General features: G+C 38.3%; 1 protein-coding gene across 5 annotated transcripts in view; it reads right to left on the reverse strand.

The window, feature by feature from the left end:
- Positions 1-16,883, reverse strand: part of snu (snustorr) — a 29,001-nt gene that overhangs the window by 9,029 nt on the left and 3,089 nt on the right. The window contains exons 1-2 of one of the 5 annotated variants that reach the window (XM_064693691.1): positions 7,907-8,393; positions 1,791-2,026 (exon numbers count right to left, since the gene is read on the reverse strand). The exons of 2 other annotated variants lie outside the window; for them this stretch is intronic. In XM_064693691.1, the coding sequence (XP_064549761.1) occupies positions 1,791-1,804 (14 nt within the window). In that variant the 5' untranslated portion in view covers positions 1,805-2,026; positions 7,907-8,393. Of the gene's footprint in view, positions 1-1,790; positions 2,027-7,906; positions 8,395-16,883 lie in introns of those variants that run through there. 2 more of the 5 variants (XM_064693694.1, XM_064693692.1) reach the window with 2 other exon arrangements.

Here is a 16,883-nt window from a genome sequence, read left to right on the forward strand (position 1 = left end):
AACAAAATATGCATGGTTATTTGTGTTGCTTTCGGGTGACAAAATAAAATTACAAAACATGCCGTGAGAAATGTCATAAGATTAGCCAATAAAATAAACTTTTTTGTGGGCGCATGCGTGCGAAGGCGTTCACTAAATCTATTTCTTGAAATATACAAATAAATAAATTACGTAATGTTTACTATCTGAGCAATTTCTAGAAATGTCATTTAAACAAAATTTGTGTGCAGCTAAAAACGATAAAAACTCTTTAGACTCTATGCCAAATAAAATGTGCCAGCAGTTGAATAACTCTCGCGCTGACAGTTTTTAATTATAGAATGGTCAAAAGGTCCCCACACCCACGTGCTAATGAGCTCATCTCCCAGCCAGGCAACACTTGACAATCTTCTGGTAAGCTATTTTGTGGAACTCTATTGGTAAATCGCCGAGTCAGAGCACTGAGTCAGCAGCCAGGAAACGTGTTATGCCAGGCGAGTGATGAATTTATTTTACTTATTTCGACAATCAGCCATAATGCACTTACATAAGCCTTAGCTGCAATTGCATTTGCGGCAACAACAGCGACTGGTTGAGAATGATTGAGCTATCTAATCATATGTAATCAAATTAATGCGAGGCACGCAATCTAAACAAGTCCAGACGCTTTTAAGATGCCTCTCAGTCGTAGCTCTGTCTCTCTTTCGCTTACTCCCGCTCTCTCTCTCTCTCACTCGCTCGGAGCTGGGCGGTCGTCACGCCTGAATGCGTTGCATGATGGGCATATAAATTAAAATGCTCAAGCCTCAAGGAATGTATATACGTACATATAATATATATATTCTTAGCCTGCGCACGTCGGGGAATTCCAAGATAACAACAAGACACTTCAGAAATTTCCATTCAAATATGCAAATTTGGAGACAAACAATGAAAACAGGAACTGTACGTAACTCAGCAAGAGTCGAAAGATATTCGACCAACAGATACATTAACTGAGTAAACAGCACAGGGTATCTGCTAGTCGCATGCCTATTGAAAGCTCATTTTGCTTGTCGACTTTTAATATCCGTATTTTATTTTAGCGTGCGGCATTTAAATGATTAGGTTCTGCTCAAATATTGTTTTCAACGGAAGTCGCATTGACTATTAATTTTTCATATCAATATATCAATAAATTGAAGCAGGCAAAATCGCATGAAGATGCTGACAAATGAGACATTGATATGGCCGCATTATGCAATGGGCCATCGAGTATGAGTATTTGACACAATTACAAACTTGTTCGCCCTGCGCAAAAATGCGGTCGGACTTTTCGCTTGACGCAGCGCGCAAATATGCAAAAGACAGATACAAAGATACACACACACACACATGCGCACACATGCGCACAAAAAGCTGCGCGAAGGGCGAAGCGTAGGAAAAGTCAAATCACAAGCTATAGGCGAGAGATCTCACAGAGCAAGAGCTGCACAGATTATGCAATATTTATGGGGCGACAAAGTGCAAAAGCAACAGCAGGAAGACTAAGTGACTGACTGATTGACTGACTGACTGACGGACCGACTGACTGACTGATTGACGAGGTGCAAAGGAAGCCTGCGCGTCGAGCAATCGAGTTGTTTTTTGATTAAAAAACCCAACTTCAACTGGGTCAACATCAGTGGGTCAAAAATTGAGTTTGTTGCTTTTGTTTTTGCTTTATTTTGTGGGCTTCACATTTTGATTGCAATTAACAATTTTTGCTTGTTGTTGTAGCTGTTATTGTTATTTTAGTTATTTGTTTTCACATTTTTTGTACTTTTACTTACGTTGATATCAGCATTTTGTTGTGTGTTTGTTGTTGCGCCGCCTGCGGTGGGTGTTTGCTTTGATTATGTTTAGCTTTATTTGGCTTTTGTTTAGCTATTTAAATGCTAGTTACACTGCCTTTTACCCCAACCAAAAAAAGACGCACACACAATAACCTAAACGTAACTCGTAACTGTGCGTTGCGGCCAATCTTTCGCAATGTTCAAGTGTAGTTTGACGTTTTATGCCCACATTGCTGAAATGTACATAAATAAATATATAGACAATGATCATGTTAAGAGCATAAATTATTGTTTCATTTATGCATGAGTCTGTATCTGGAGTTTGACGAGCTGTAAGGGCACTTTCTTGCTTGCATCACAACAACGCATCAACACGAAACGAACAAAATGACACATGATGAATAAAATGCAGGCACTTCCACTGTTTGTATACTCTTAATTAGAAAATGGTCATGGAATTTGAAACAACCATGCCTACCTTGCCGGTTCGAACCGCGAATAACCATTGTTTTCTGACAAAGCAGATCGTAACTTAAGCCGAATTTGTAGCCCAAATAACAGTCGAAAAATATGATAAAAAAATTGCTTTGAATATTTGAAAATATAATTGCAACATTTTTTTTTGTGCCGACAACATTTAAGAAAATCTATGAATGAATCATTTCATTTGAATAATTGAATACTTGTTAACAAAACTGCAAATGCACGTAAATAAATATAATAAACTTTACCATTTCATTTGAAATTCTACAAAAGATAGCGAAGCATGCTGCGAATTGAGACTTGGGTTCATATTTATGTAAAGCTTAGTGCGTAAACTTAACCGAACGGTTAAGCTTGGTCTTAAGCCGATAATTTTCCTAGTTAAACAGCTAGTTTATCTATATAAAACTATAATCTAAACCACAGAGAAGCGCATTTAAAACGCGACCTTATCACATCGGCTTCTGGCTCAAAATTTGTTATACAAGGAACAGGCTTTGCGGTTGAGCTTTTATTTTTTTCGTCTACCGTTAATGCTAAGTCATGCTAGTACATTGAATCATGACTATAGCTTACGATCATTAACATGACCAGCGCTATGGCAATAATCGCACAATTGAAATGCATATCAAAACGAAGTCCAAAAGCCGCTACCCACAACAACACAACAATAACTAAAAAATAACATCAATTGTGACAAACGCATTTAACATTGACGCCTTTTGTTGTATATTTTGCAAATTTGTCAGTAAACACTTGACTAATGTCACACAAATAATTCTTAGGCAGCCGTTGGCTTTTGTTTCCAGCCTGAGCGAAGTTGTTGGCAACGAGTGCAACGAGAATTGTTTTCCGCATTGAATGCAAACGGAAAGTTTTTATTTATGCGTCAGCGAATGCTTAAATGATATTTGTTAAATACAGTATTTCAAAATTTTAAACGACGTAGTCGCACTTTTTGCTGCACTTTGACGCATGACGCACTTGCACAAGTGGCCAACAACAACAAAAACATCAAGTGGCCACAATTGGGTTCAATGAATCTGCGGCACAAATAAACAAACCACAACAACGTGCATTTTGGTCATTTCAACTGGCCATACACACTCACACACACACATGCACGCACACACATTTAATTCAATAGACTTAACTGGTTGCAGCTAGAAAAATATAAAAACTACTTTAAAACAAGCAAGAAATGATATGAATGTCTGCTATTTTCAGTTTAACGAAACATAAATACACTTTAATGCCACAAATTTGTTAATAAAGGTAAACTTTAAAATACTCACTAAACATTTTATTTCTTCATTTAAAATCAAATTTTCGCCTTCACATTTTTTTTGTCAATTTATTTTATTGCAGTTAAAAACAGTATAAGCTCTATTTATTAGGTTAATTTTTTTTAATTTTATTTTAACCTTACACCTATTTTTCGGTTTTTCTTCTACTGCAGTAAAAAACGATTTAAACATTGTCATTTCTGTTTTAATTCTATTTTCTACAATTTCTTTTTAATGGAAAGCGAGCTTTAATTGGAAAAATAAAATTGTCATTACATAATTAACAAACAGATATTTAAACCGCTTTAAGGCATTGCTTAGGACTATTTAAAAAGGCACTCGACCCCATATACTACTTATCCTAACAAAGTAATAACAAAGTAATAAGAATAAAGTAAATGACATTTGGAAAAATCAAAAAACATTTGTATGCACGCAAAAATGTTGAAAAAATTTCACAGATTTAAAGCACTCAATCCTTGCAGAATAGACAATTTAAAAAAAGCTCAATAATAAAAAATTTTCAAAACATGCGCTTGCGTTACATAAGATTACATCGAATTAGTACTACCCTCGGTTAGGGTATTAAAATGCAATTGCCAAACATTGAGCAATAACAAGCAGGCGGGCATTCGTAGCTGTTGCCTGTTTTATAAATGGCCAGTGCACACACACACACCCAATAAATACATAGATATATACTATATTATTTTCAGTTTTCAATTTTCATTGTGTATTTTAGTTTTCAACGAGGCAATTGCCAAACTTCGAACGATATGTGTGCATACCGGAAAATCCCAAATGGATTTTAATGAATTTTGCTGCCCAAATAATTCAAATGGTCGAACAGCTCAATAATTTAACTGACGCATGTTCTGCGTGCGTGACATTAAAAATTAAGGAAAGAAAAAAACAAGTAAATAGCCGCTGGGCTAGGCATGTGACAGTCATTAAAGTGGCCTTAAAGGCAGGCAGGGTATGCTGGCCTGTGGTTATGGCCAAGTGCTCTTAGAACTGCCTTGGCCATATGCGCCTGAGCAGCCGAACAAGACTTTCGCTCTCAGTGGGACTCGACAGGTTTTCCATGGCGTTTTCATTTTCAATTTGCTTGTTTTTCCGATGACATAATTTCAGGCACGTCTTGAGCTGTGCGAGTGTGTGTGTGTGTGTGTTTTTATGTTTGTGTGTGTGCAGCTGTGTGCGACACAGTTTTGTGTCTGCAACGCTTGCCACTTCTTCGGCTGCGGCTATGGTTTTTGCTTGTTGCTGCAACTTGCAAACCAGTTGAGCTTAATTTACTCGTACCTGAGTTTAGTAGCTGTTGTTGTGGCAACTGGTTATGTGGCCTGTCTATAGATGTTTTCTTAGCACACCCGCACACCCGCACACCCGCACAAGAAACAACAACAACAACAACATCAGCTGTTTATTGCCATCCTTAGATAATCTCTTGGTAGCGACTAATGGCCAAGAATTTGGCAATCAAGCTCACCGACTGGCTTGCTTTCAGCTGGCCTAAACGATATTTTAGACGACTTTTTTGTTTGTTTAGCAGCACTCAGAGAACTGCAAGTGGCAGAGTCGAGCAAGCGTTAAACCAGTCTATGGCTTGCTTTGATTTAATAACACAATTGCTACTGCTTCGTTGAAAGAGATTGTACAATTGCCACAATTAATAATTAATTTACTTAATAACCATTTGCCGTTGCATAAGTAAATACTGAATGAAAAGACAAGAAACAAGAAAAAACTATTTAATTTCAAAGTACACGAGAACGACAGCAACTGTTACACGTGGTCATGAAATGTACAATTAAATAATTAATGTACTGAGAAAAAAGACAGTGCACAACTCTTTAAAGGTTGTTTATTTCATTATTGATTGATATATCAGCGTACACCTATTATGCGGACAGTTCAATGGCATTAAAACAACCAATATTTTGCTGCCATGTCATCGGGTGCCTGCTCATTAGGGGCTGCAGTTCAAGCCCAAGTGACAGGCTTTCAAATTACAAGCGATCAGCAGGCAACGACAACGCGCTTTTAATTGAACCATTAGAGGCTGTCGTTAGATGGCCAAGCTACCAGTTTTGCTTTCAGCCAGAAACAATGTAAAGCGCTCATTATAGATGCAGCTATCTACATCTAGACGATTATGAAAGCCAACTGCCAAGCGTGTGTAATTGGTTTAATAAACGCTTAATCGAAACAACTAGAACTATGTGTTTTGCATAACACCTTTTGTTTTTTGCTTTATAAAATATGACAATTACCTTGGATTTTAATAAAATGCCGCAAAGCAACAAAAGAAATCATCTAGATTCAGATACACCCGATTTGCATTATACTAGTTTTATGAATGCTCCCTTGAACCGTGCCGCGCGCGCGTGATAAAGACACAACAAAGACCAAAAGAAACAGCAGCGAAGAAAAATTAAAATTAAAAAAAAAAAAAAAGACAAGCAGAAGAAGAAGAAGAAGAAGAAAAAACCCAAGCCGAAAATACCAGTTCAAGTTGAAGCTTTTCAGCGGTGCACAGTTCGGAAATGCACAGAGCGAATGTGGAAAGAAAACCTTGACAACAAATTTTCAGGGCCTCCCTCGAGGAAGGTCGTTGGGTGCACAAAATGCGACAATGAATGCAGTTGAATATTTATTTCAAGAGACAAGCACGATGATATTAACGTGATTACTGTTGCCTACTGCTCGATCTGTACCAGTATCTGTACACATATATGTATATTCCATTAGCTTGTGTGTGCGTGTATGTGTGTGTACTGTATATGCGAAAAGTCATAACACCCATTTACACTGAACTTTGCTCACAAATTGTTAGCAACACGGCAGAGACATACGTCAAGCGACTTATAGTCGGGCTCACGGAGGAGCGTGGAGCGTATCTTTTAGCTGCAATGCCGGCCTCCCCGTTGCTCGTGCAAATTGCCGTTGACCTCTTGCCCAGTGCAGTCATCGTCGCCATAGTTGTTAATTATAGCCAATTAGAAACGACCTGGAAACTCGGCTCAGCGCTGAGCTGATTTCCAGCCAGTGTTCGGTAATGCATTGATCTTTATTTAATAATGATAACTGCATTGAAGCATTTAATCACTATATCATTAGTTAAATAAATATGTACATGCATTGAGTGTTAACTGGTCTTTAGTTAGAAATCAATTAAAATATCGAATATGGATTAACGATATTTAACGGTGCTCACAGCCAGACTAAATCACTAAACAGCAATCATTGAAAACAACTTTGAACTTTCCATGTGCTTGTATTTAAGCGTCTAATGAATGTACTTAATGATATGCCAGACTAACTATATGCATTGAAAATCTATATCTAGCCTAAAATTAAGTAAGGAAATCTTTAAAGCTCATTTAAAGCTTTAAATATTTGTATTGAATTAGCTCCAAAACACATAAAATGTAAGATCTGTTTATCAAAATATTTAAATCTGGAATCTGTTTTACAAAAAATCGGTTTAAATTAAAAGCTCATAAGGATTGAAAATAAATATCATACTTTGATTTAATTAAGTGATTATTTTTATCATATATTTCGCGTACATATATATTGATCTTATACTCATAGATCTTCAATCTAGAATTCTTATTACAAAATATTCAAAATTAAAGATAGTTCTAAGCTTGAACTTTATTATTTTTAAATAAAGAAGAATTATTAACAACAACTATTGAAACCCAATCGAAATACAAAATATTTAAATAAAAGCACATATAAGCTTTTAGTTTATAAATATTTCACCAAAATCATAATCCATTAGAGCCCCATATGAAGCAAATGTAAGTGCCAATCCTAATCCCATCTCGGACTCGGATATAATTGCGAATATTCTAACAGCGTTTTGGCTTGGGCAGCGGCAAAAAGCTGTCCATTTGTATGCGCAACGTTGGGGCTGACGAGCGTTTGCACATTTTAAATAAACAGTAGCCATAGCCGTAGCAGGAGCTTGAAGAGGGGGCGTGGCGGTGCTACAGTCACGTTGCCGAGTATGTTTTCTTGTTATTTTTTTTCTGCTTATTTTTGTTTTTTTGATGATGTGGACAATGATGGAGGGCCTGACAAAGCCGCACAAAGTAATTGTTGACTCGAAGAGACAACAAAGCGGCGGACATTTGTTTTACAGAGAATATTTATGGTATTATTAACATTTCTATTATTATACTTTATACTCATATGTCAGTTGTTGTGCCTGAGCTGGGCTAATGATGTTTGCGCAATGATTTCCTGCAACATATAGCACTTGAGGTGCCAAACTCGTCAAACTCCAAATCCTAAAGCTCGCAATTGTTGATTTAGCAAATTTACACTTACAGTGCGTTCTTAAGACGTTTCCTGTCCGCTGCTCCGTGTGTGTTGGTGTGTGTGTATGTGTGTGTAGGAAAGAGTCGTTAAGTGTCGTCAACAGTGCAAATATTTGCACAAGCTGTTGCTAGGCGTGTGTGTTGTTCTTCTTGTTGTTGTAATCCACTAATTGGCTGTTGATTGCTCTCACACAACAGAAGACTTAGGACACAAACTTGAATCTAGCTATATGCACATGAATGTGTTGATTTTAATATTTATTTTTATCAGCACTTTGTTATCGTTATCGCTCTTAAAGTTGTCACTAGTTGTCGCGGCGTATGGCAGGGCGGAGGAGCGAGTTCGTAGACGCGTGTGTTTCGCTTTAAGCTGCGACTAAGACTGACTTCAAGTCGTTGCCCAAGCTGAGAGCTGAGCTGCGCTGATGCTCTACGACGTCGACGTCGACGTCAACTTCGCTGCCAGCTTTGCACTTTACACTTTGTCAGCGAGAGAGATTAACAGTGAGTGGATGAGTAAGTGAGTGAGAGAGAGAGAGACAGAGAGAGGGCGAGTGCGCTACGGCTGCTGCACTAATGTACGAGAGTGTGTTGCTGTCTCGCTGCTGCTAGAAATACAACTGAAAGCTAAACCACACACACAGCAGTCAAAGCACCTGTGCGAGCAGCGCCGCCAAAAGCGCTCAAAGAAACACTCAAATTCAGCTGTGCTTTGTGGAAAGAGCGCGTGTCGTCTGGCGCTTTTTGAGCGTCTTTCGCTGAAAAGTTTGTTGGCTTCGTTTGTTGCTCCTTTGCGCAGCGGCAGAAGTAGCAGCAGCTCGTTCACCTTCAAAGCATTCAGCATGCGTGCACGCTTTAAGGGCACAGCACAAAAGGGCTTCTCGCCTTGCCGCTGCAGTTGGGTTTTTCGACGTCGTTGTTGTGACGTTGACGTCGCGCCGCGCTTATGTAAGTTGGCGACCTTCAGGCCGTCGCTTTACGCGCTGTGCATAAAACAATGCGCGGCTTCGTCTTCTTCTTGTGAGCAACCAGAATTGCAACAGCTACAGTAACAGCCGCTCACCATTCACACGCTCTCCGCAAATTGCATCACCTGTTGAAATAGCAGCCAGATTCTGTCTCTGGCAACAGGCTCAAAATGAAGCCGGAAAGACGTAAGTAAGCGCATTTAAATTCACAACTGACTCGAGCAAATGGCCGAAAACATGGCTATGGAAAACATTAAAAACAATAGCGAAATAGCAATAATAACTTATAATTTGTTTAATTTGCTCTTAATGCCAAATATGCGTGCGCATTAAGAAGTCACAGCCGCAGTCAAAGACACGTCAACGAGTTTGGCATTTTTTGCGCGTGGTCAAGGCAATATTTAATGCTTTAATTGTAATAATTAAAGTGGCAAAGAATCGACTCGAGAATTGACGAATGATGGACGGGCGTGCAGACGTCGCATAGATAAACCGCAAAATCAATAACAAAACAAACAACAACAACAACAACAACAGCAGCAGCAGCGCAGCAACAACATCAATTTGAAACTGTGTATTGCACAATTTCAATGTCATGCATATGTTAACAGTTTGAGGGCCTCACTTAGGGCGTTCCAACTCGGATAGACATGTGAAAGAGACGAAGAAGACAAATACGAATAACAAGAAAGAGCAACAGCCATGTGAAGCGTGGCGAAGTTGAAATGCTCTTCCAGTCAAACTTGTTGAGGGAAATGTTCATAAAGTAACAGTTATGTGTGAGCTTTAACATTTATATGTGAGAGACATGCTTTATGAGTAAAGCACATTTTTAAACAGTTTTATTGAACAATTTATCAATCGTAATATTATTATTAAAAAAATGTGGGTGCTTATTTTCTCTATTTTGTAAGGTAAAGCTTTGACTAAGAGCATTTATTCAAGGTTGGTCTTACTAAAAACAAATTATTTTTGTCTCGATATTAACTTATCGCAGTTGCATTTAGTTATTTTTATTAACAATTATCATAAAAATTATATTATTATATTATTAACAATTATAATTCGGAAAAAACTGTATCACAGCTATAAATACACATATATATTTTAGAGATTATTGGCACCATATTTTAAAATATAATAAGTATACGTTTAATCACATTTATTGTCTGATATATATTACAACAAATCAGATAATCTATTGCACCCAGCTTTTAAGTCTCTTTTGTGTAACAAATTAAGTGACTATATCAAAATGCCCCATGCTGTCGCCTGCACATAAATAAACCTGCCGGGCGACATTTGCGCAACGCTGACATTGAAAATGCCCAACTGCCCATCACAGTGGGTGTTTGTTGGCCAAATGTGCCATCAAATTGAATGTTGTAACAAAGCGCGCATGAAATTGAAATTGACATTTTTGATTTTTATTTTTTTTTTATTTTTTCTATGTCCAACCGCAAATCGAACAGGCGACTGTGCAAAAAGTTTGGCTCTGAACTAAAAAAAACATGAGCATTTTTTACACATGGGTTTCTTTTAAGGCGGCAATTAAATGGCAAGGCTTAACGTTTATATACAATTTAATTTATATATATATATATATTAGCTGATATTAAAAGCGCAAGTCATAAATGCTTATCAAGCTGAATATATCAATATTTAGAGGCAGACGCCATTTTTGTGCTCTTCCTGCACGCATTACGCATACGCCGCGTGCAACATCTGTTTTTTTTTTATGTCGCTTTAATAGAGTTTTGTGTGCAACTTATTTGCTGTAAACATCCTCGTTGCGCTGGCCCAGTAATTGCTGTCAAATAAAAATGTAATTCACAAAACATATACCCACACAATAAACATAAACAAAACTGCGTAAGTCGTTTGCAGCGCACTTGACATCAATTTCTCAGCTGTCAGCGTGCTAATGAGCCCTGCAATGTGATTTCCAGCCTGGCCGGGCCCGGCCTGCCAGCACTCCATCATCGCTGGCAGATTTTGTAATGCCCAGATTCATGAATCACAGCGGCCTACTCCGATTTCCATAGCCGGCTCGAGCATTAACTTAGTCTAAAGCTAATTTGCATTGGCACATAGCTTGTATTTTGTGCCAGCTCGTATATTGTTTCAATTTGTGCAGTTGAAGCTGCGTTCGAGCCCCACTTCCCCCTCCTCCCAAAATGCTGCAGCACTCTTCAGTCTCTTGTAAAAACCTTCAACATGGCAACATGGACCTGGCTGGGAAACGTTGCTTTTTGCCTTTTACATAGCTCGACTTTCGTAAACTTTGCTTTAGTTTAAATTAAGCTGAAACACCCACACGTTAAGCCCGAGCATACATTAATTGTGTGCCACAACGACGCTGAGATACCCTAACTCTAGGAAGCGACTCGTTCACGCTTCTATACAGAAATAGTTCAAGCTCTAATCAAAGATTTAAATATGTTTATGCCGTCTGTGGCCGCAATTACGAAAATATAATGCAATATTTAATCAACACCAAAAAAAAGTATTGTATTAGCTAATACCTTTTCAGATTATACGAAAATTACTTGATAGTTAAAGACTGTAGTTTTAAAAGTATCAAAAAATTAACTTTAAACACATTATATATTTTTTATTAATTGACGAGTGTCAATTTAAGTATTTAATTCATTAGAATATCAAAATTAAAAATTAAAAACCTACAAATATTTTATATATATATATATATAAAATAAATAGACAGACTATACATATTTAAAAACAAAATAATAAAAAAAGACAGACTATATATACAAAAAAATAGACAACATCAAAATTAATTCGAAAACCATTTATATTTATTTATAAATTAAATAAATATTTTTATGATCTTAATAGATAACTTAAATTGCTTTTCTTACGCACAAAATATTATTAAGAAAATGTTTAATTGCCTTCAAATCAAAGCAAGGAAGCCAATTTTTGAACAGCAAATACATTTCTAATAAATAAATTCAATAATATAGTGAAGAGCTGATGTTAAATGAGGGATGAGCTGGGGCAGGAGTCCTTACATGTTGGCCAACTACATGAAAAACATAATATACTTAACAAAAAAAGAATATGAGATACAGCAACCAACACAATTTGTTTATAGTTTTGGCAGCCGAATTGCAATTGGCCAAGCAATTTCCAGCGAAGCGAGCTACACGAAAAGTTTGCAATTTTCTAACTCTTCGACTCAATTTCAGTTTTTTCTTTGTTTTCTGTCTGTCTGACTGTCTGTTTGTCTGTCCGTCTGTTTGTCTGCCTCTTAAGCTTTTCTGGCAAGTCATGCAGCGACGGTTGCGACTGCGCCTTGAACAAGTTTGTTGACTTCGCCGCTGGACAGTGCAACAACTTACAGAAAAAAAGGCAGAAGAAACAACAGCAGCAACAACAACAACGGCGAGAGACAACGTAAATGGCAAACAGTTAAAAGAAATTTGGTTGACAATATTTTGGTTTTTGCCCATGGCATCAATTTAACAACAACTCAACGCAGGCTCCGCTCTGCTTGCAACTGTTTCAGCATTTGACTTTACGAGCTTTTCAAATGTACATTTTTTTTTGTTTACTTCATCGAATTTATGGCCAGACCGCCGGAGAGACGAACTGGCCAAGACCATGCCCATTCATTCATGTAAACAATTTCATTTCAGTTTCGTTGCGAGTGCTGTAAATAAAACGAGCACAAGGTCGCGTCAGAGAGAGAGAGAGAGAGAGGGAGAGTGGGGAGAACGGGCGAAACATAAATACGTTGAGGAAGACGCTGGGAAGCTGTCTCAATCTCAAACTGTGCAACTGCTGCAGCATCAGCAGCGGCAACATGGCAACTTGGCAGCAGCGCCAAATTAATTGCATTTAAGGCGGCAATTTCAATCTAAAGTCGGCTCATAAAGCGCTTAACGCAATTTCATTTGCGATAAGTTTTCCCTTTCGCTTTGAAACTCGTTTTCTCGCTGTGTCCTAATCACCTATTTCTTCTTTTATGCCTTTTGCGTTCGCATTTTTTTTTTATTATTGAATTTGCCAGCAGTTGGCCAAAAAGCTTTTAGTGGCTATAAAGCTTGCGATTGGGCCAACAAATATGGCTTGAGTCCACACGACATGGCGTGAACATTGCAAATAGTTATATTATCTCAGTCTTATAACTTAGCTGCTAGATAAAAGTTACCAGGTAGTTTATCCGCCTGCCAATTTGAGCAGTGTTTGCAATTTGAAGTGGACGAATTGAATAACTTTATGTCAAATCAACGAACCTGCAAATTATCAGGAACTTTGCAATGAGCTTGAGTTCCCTGCAAGACTGATAGCTGAAGCACGACTTGACGCTCATCGCTAGCATGCGAGCGGCGCTCTCTGACCGAAAAGCTTTTAGCAAATATAAAGCTTGTGATTGTGCCGCAATCAATATTTCAGTCTTATAACTTAGCTGCTAGTTAAAAGTTACCAGCCAGTTTATTTGCCTGTCAATTTGAGCAGTGTTTGGAATTGCATATTGCATATTTATAATAAATTAAACACACTGTTGAACTTTATGTCAAATCAAAAAACCTGCAAATTAACATGAACTTTGCAATGAGCTTGGGATCACTGCAGACTGAAAGCTCAAACACGACTTGAAGCCCATCTCTAGCATGCGAGCTGCGCTCTCCGGTCCGGTTGTGCTAGTTGTTGTTGCTGCTGTGATTTCTTGCCTGTTGTGGCAGCTGTTGTTGCTTGCCAAATATTATGCAATTCTTGAAGCATAGCCCGAGTTGAGTTTCTGCTGCCGCTGCAGCGCTTTAAGCCAGCCAGCCAAATGCAAAAGAGCGGCAGACGCAAGCAGCTTAATTTATTTCAATTTGCGTCTGTCGCATTAAAGCCACACGCGCACTAAGGAAATTGCAATAATTTGTTGGAGTTAGCTATATCTGCCTTTTTATCTCTGGCTCGGTCCATTTGAAATCCGAGCTTAACTTGGCGCTAGCCCAAACCAAACTCGTCGCGACTGGGCCAAAGGTTCGACTTCACACGAACACACACGCCCCAAATGTGTCAAGGTCTTCTGTAAAATTCGACTGGCAAATGAGCAAAAGACATCGCCACACAGCCAGCCGAGCGGCCAAGCCAGAGACCCAAATGTGGAGCTAGTGGAGCGTAGTCACAATGCGCTCAACATTTCGGCCACTGGCTTTAGTAATTGGGCGAGGGAAAACTTTGGCGCACAATGCGCGGCATTTGAGTCCGGGTTTTGTTGGCGTTGCCAAAATTGTTAAATAAAACATAGTTGATTGAGCGCCTTGTGCAAGCGCCTCTTTTATTTTTTTTCAAACACCTTTAAGCCAATTAGCGTACCAAGCAAATTGCCGTTAATGCCACAAGTAAATAAACGCTAAAAGACGCAAAATAGTGCGGGAGGCGGAGGAGGGTGCGGTTAGGGGTTGGATCTAAGACAATACTTGGGCTTCTTGCACTCAGTGAAAGTACATGAAAATGTGGCCAAAAATGTGCCATAAAGAAGAGAAACTTTTGACGTAATTTTGGGAACGAAAATATGATCAATGGATCAATAATCACGATTGTATTGACACTCGATTCAAAACTAGAGCGGTATAATCGCATCTATATCTATTTATGTCGCATAGAAATGATCTGAAATGAAGTGCGAATCAGACTCAAGTTTAATAGATTAAATTTTTATCAATATATATTTATATCATTTAAAAATTATCTGACATCAAGTGCAAGCTTCATTTGCGCCAATAATCTTAAGAATTGTTTACGACTAATAGATAACGAATAAACAATAAGTGTCAATATCTAATTATATCATTAGAACTTATCTGAAATAAGGTGCTAATTTTAATTAAAACAAATATATTAAACTTGATTCACGCCCAAATTTTGAAGAGTTTTTACGTGTTACATTTTCTTGGCCATGATTATATGGAACCTTAAAAAAGACAAAAGAGAAACCTTCCCCATTGTTCATCCTTTGCATGCAAAAGAAACGGTGCACCTTTTATTGTGACAGGCTTGTAAAGAATGACATAAGAAATTCTTGAGAAGGCTACGTGATTGAGTTCATTTAGTGTTCCCGATAATACAAGTACACAATCCAAAGCTTAGCCTAAAGGTGTACAAAGGTTGTTAGCAACGTAAATCACATATTTACGAGAATTGCGACAGGTGCGTACGCTGAGGGTTAGACTACCTGGTCAATGGCCGTTCAATTTGCTGGGGCTCATTTCCTACTAATTTCTATGGCCCTAAAAGGCAACAAATGTGTGTGTCTCGCGGAGGCCTAATGGCCCCCGGGCCAAAATGTACATATTGGCCACTTTTAATTTCCAGAAAATGGTAGCTAAAATGTTCTCAAATGTTCTGTTGTGGAAAGGCGCAATAAACGTTTTCAGTGCTATTTTTAATGTTTATTTTTGTTTTTACTCTCATATTGTTGTTGTTAGCAGATTAATGTAATTTGCTTTAATATCACTTGTCGACTGCGATCTTTGGAGCCCATTAAAGCCGAGTGGCGTTAACGCACAAGCACACAAGCACACACACACACGCACTCACACATTTATATAGCATATAGGCAGATCAAATGCCACTATATGCTGCTGTTTGTGTGTGCGTGTGAGTGTGTGTTGAATTAAAGTCGAACTTTAGTTGAGTCAAGTTAACAGCAGAGCTTTGCCAAGCTTAAAACTCTCAGAAGCCACAGCGCCATCTGTTGTTTGTTGCCTGCAAGCTACAGCAAAGCTTTCGTACAACAGCAGCCGCGCTAAAGCTAATTGCTATGACAACCTGCTTGATTTGTTGAGCGCTAAACTTAAATGAAAACTTAAATGAAATTTGCAAATGTATCCATGATGCACATACAAAAAGTAGATATACTATATGCGCATCAGCTGCAACGTAGTTAGCAGTTATCATTAAGAGATTGTAAGTCCCATATTGTACACCCTGTCATATAATGATTTTGGTATTTTAATTGCCTGGCAATTAGAACTGACATTGAGGCGCGCGCAAAAATAAAAACAGTTTTAAGTGCATTTGTGTCTGCGGGGGCGTGACCCGCATGCTACAGCAGCATCAACAAAAACAAAGTCGAACAAGCGCAATAATTAGGAGCACGCCATGTCTGTGTGTGTCTCTGGGTTGTTAATAGACGAGTCCAACTTATCGGACGAGCCGAAATGATTTCCCAATGCAGCCGCCGGTTAACTGGTTTATGCGGAAATGAGGCCGTGTTTTGTTGACAATCGTCTAATGACTGCCGCCTAAAACACACAAAATCAAACAACAATAAAAGCCGTTAAAACACACGCCGCAATCGATAAAGCGGCCATAGCCCCGACCTACAGTCAATCCAAAAATGTTGTAAGCCAGTTCCCAGTTATTTTAGGCTCTCTCATCAAATGTTGATATAGTTTTGTTATGTCATGCGTTAACAAAAAAACTATATTAATGGCAAATTTATTAGTGAGCCTATTTTGCATAAATATCTGTGCCCGACTTGGCCAGTCGCCGCAATTGTATTGAATCAAGTGGTCAAGTGTTATTTATACCCTGAACCCAATAGGAATGGGTTAAAGGGTATATTGGTTTTACGCAAATGTATGTCACAGGCAGAAGGAAGCTCCGACACCATAAAGTATATATATTCTTGATCAGCATCAATAGCCGAGTCGATCTGGCCGTGTCCGTCTGTCTGTCCGTCCGCCTGTCCGTCTGTCTGTCCATAAGCATGAACGCGTCAATCTCAGAACTTATTAGAGCTAAAGACTTGATAATCGATAAGTTGCCCCGGTTTTCAAGTATTCGATAGGAATCGATAAAGAGAACCTGTTTTTTCTCTTAGGTTTTAAGAGCTAGAGTCTCCAAATTTGATATTTGAAATCTAGAGTAGTGTATACAGATAAAGCATCTTTAATTTTATGGCATTTTCTGTAGGTAAAAGAAAATTCAGGGTATCACCTAGTCGAGCCCTCTTACGTGCTTTATGGCTTTATTTGGCTGTATTTGCTG

The sequence above is a fragment of the Drosophila montana genome, unplaced genomic scaffold (assembly GCF_035044405.1).
Source record: "Drosophila montana isolate Dmon_TW-CO22-7 unplaced genomic scaffold, ASM3504440v1 contig_3733_1, whole genome shotgun sequence".
Taxonomy (NCBI): domain Eukaryota; kingdom Metazoa; phylum Arthropoda; class Insecta; order Diptera; family Drosophilidae; genus Drosophila; species Drosophila montana.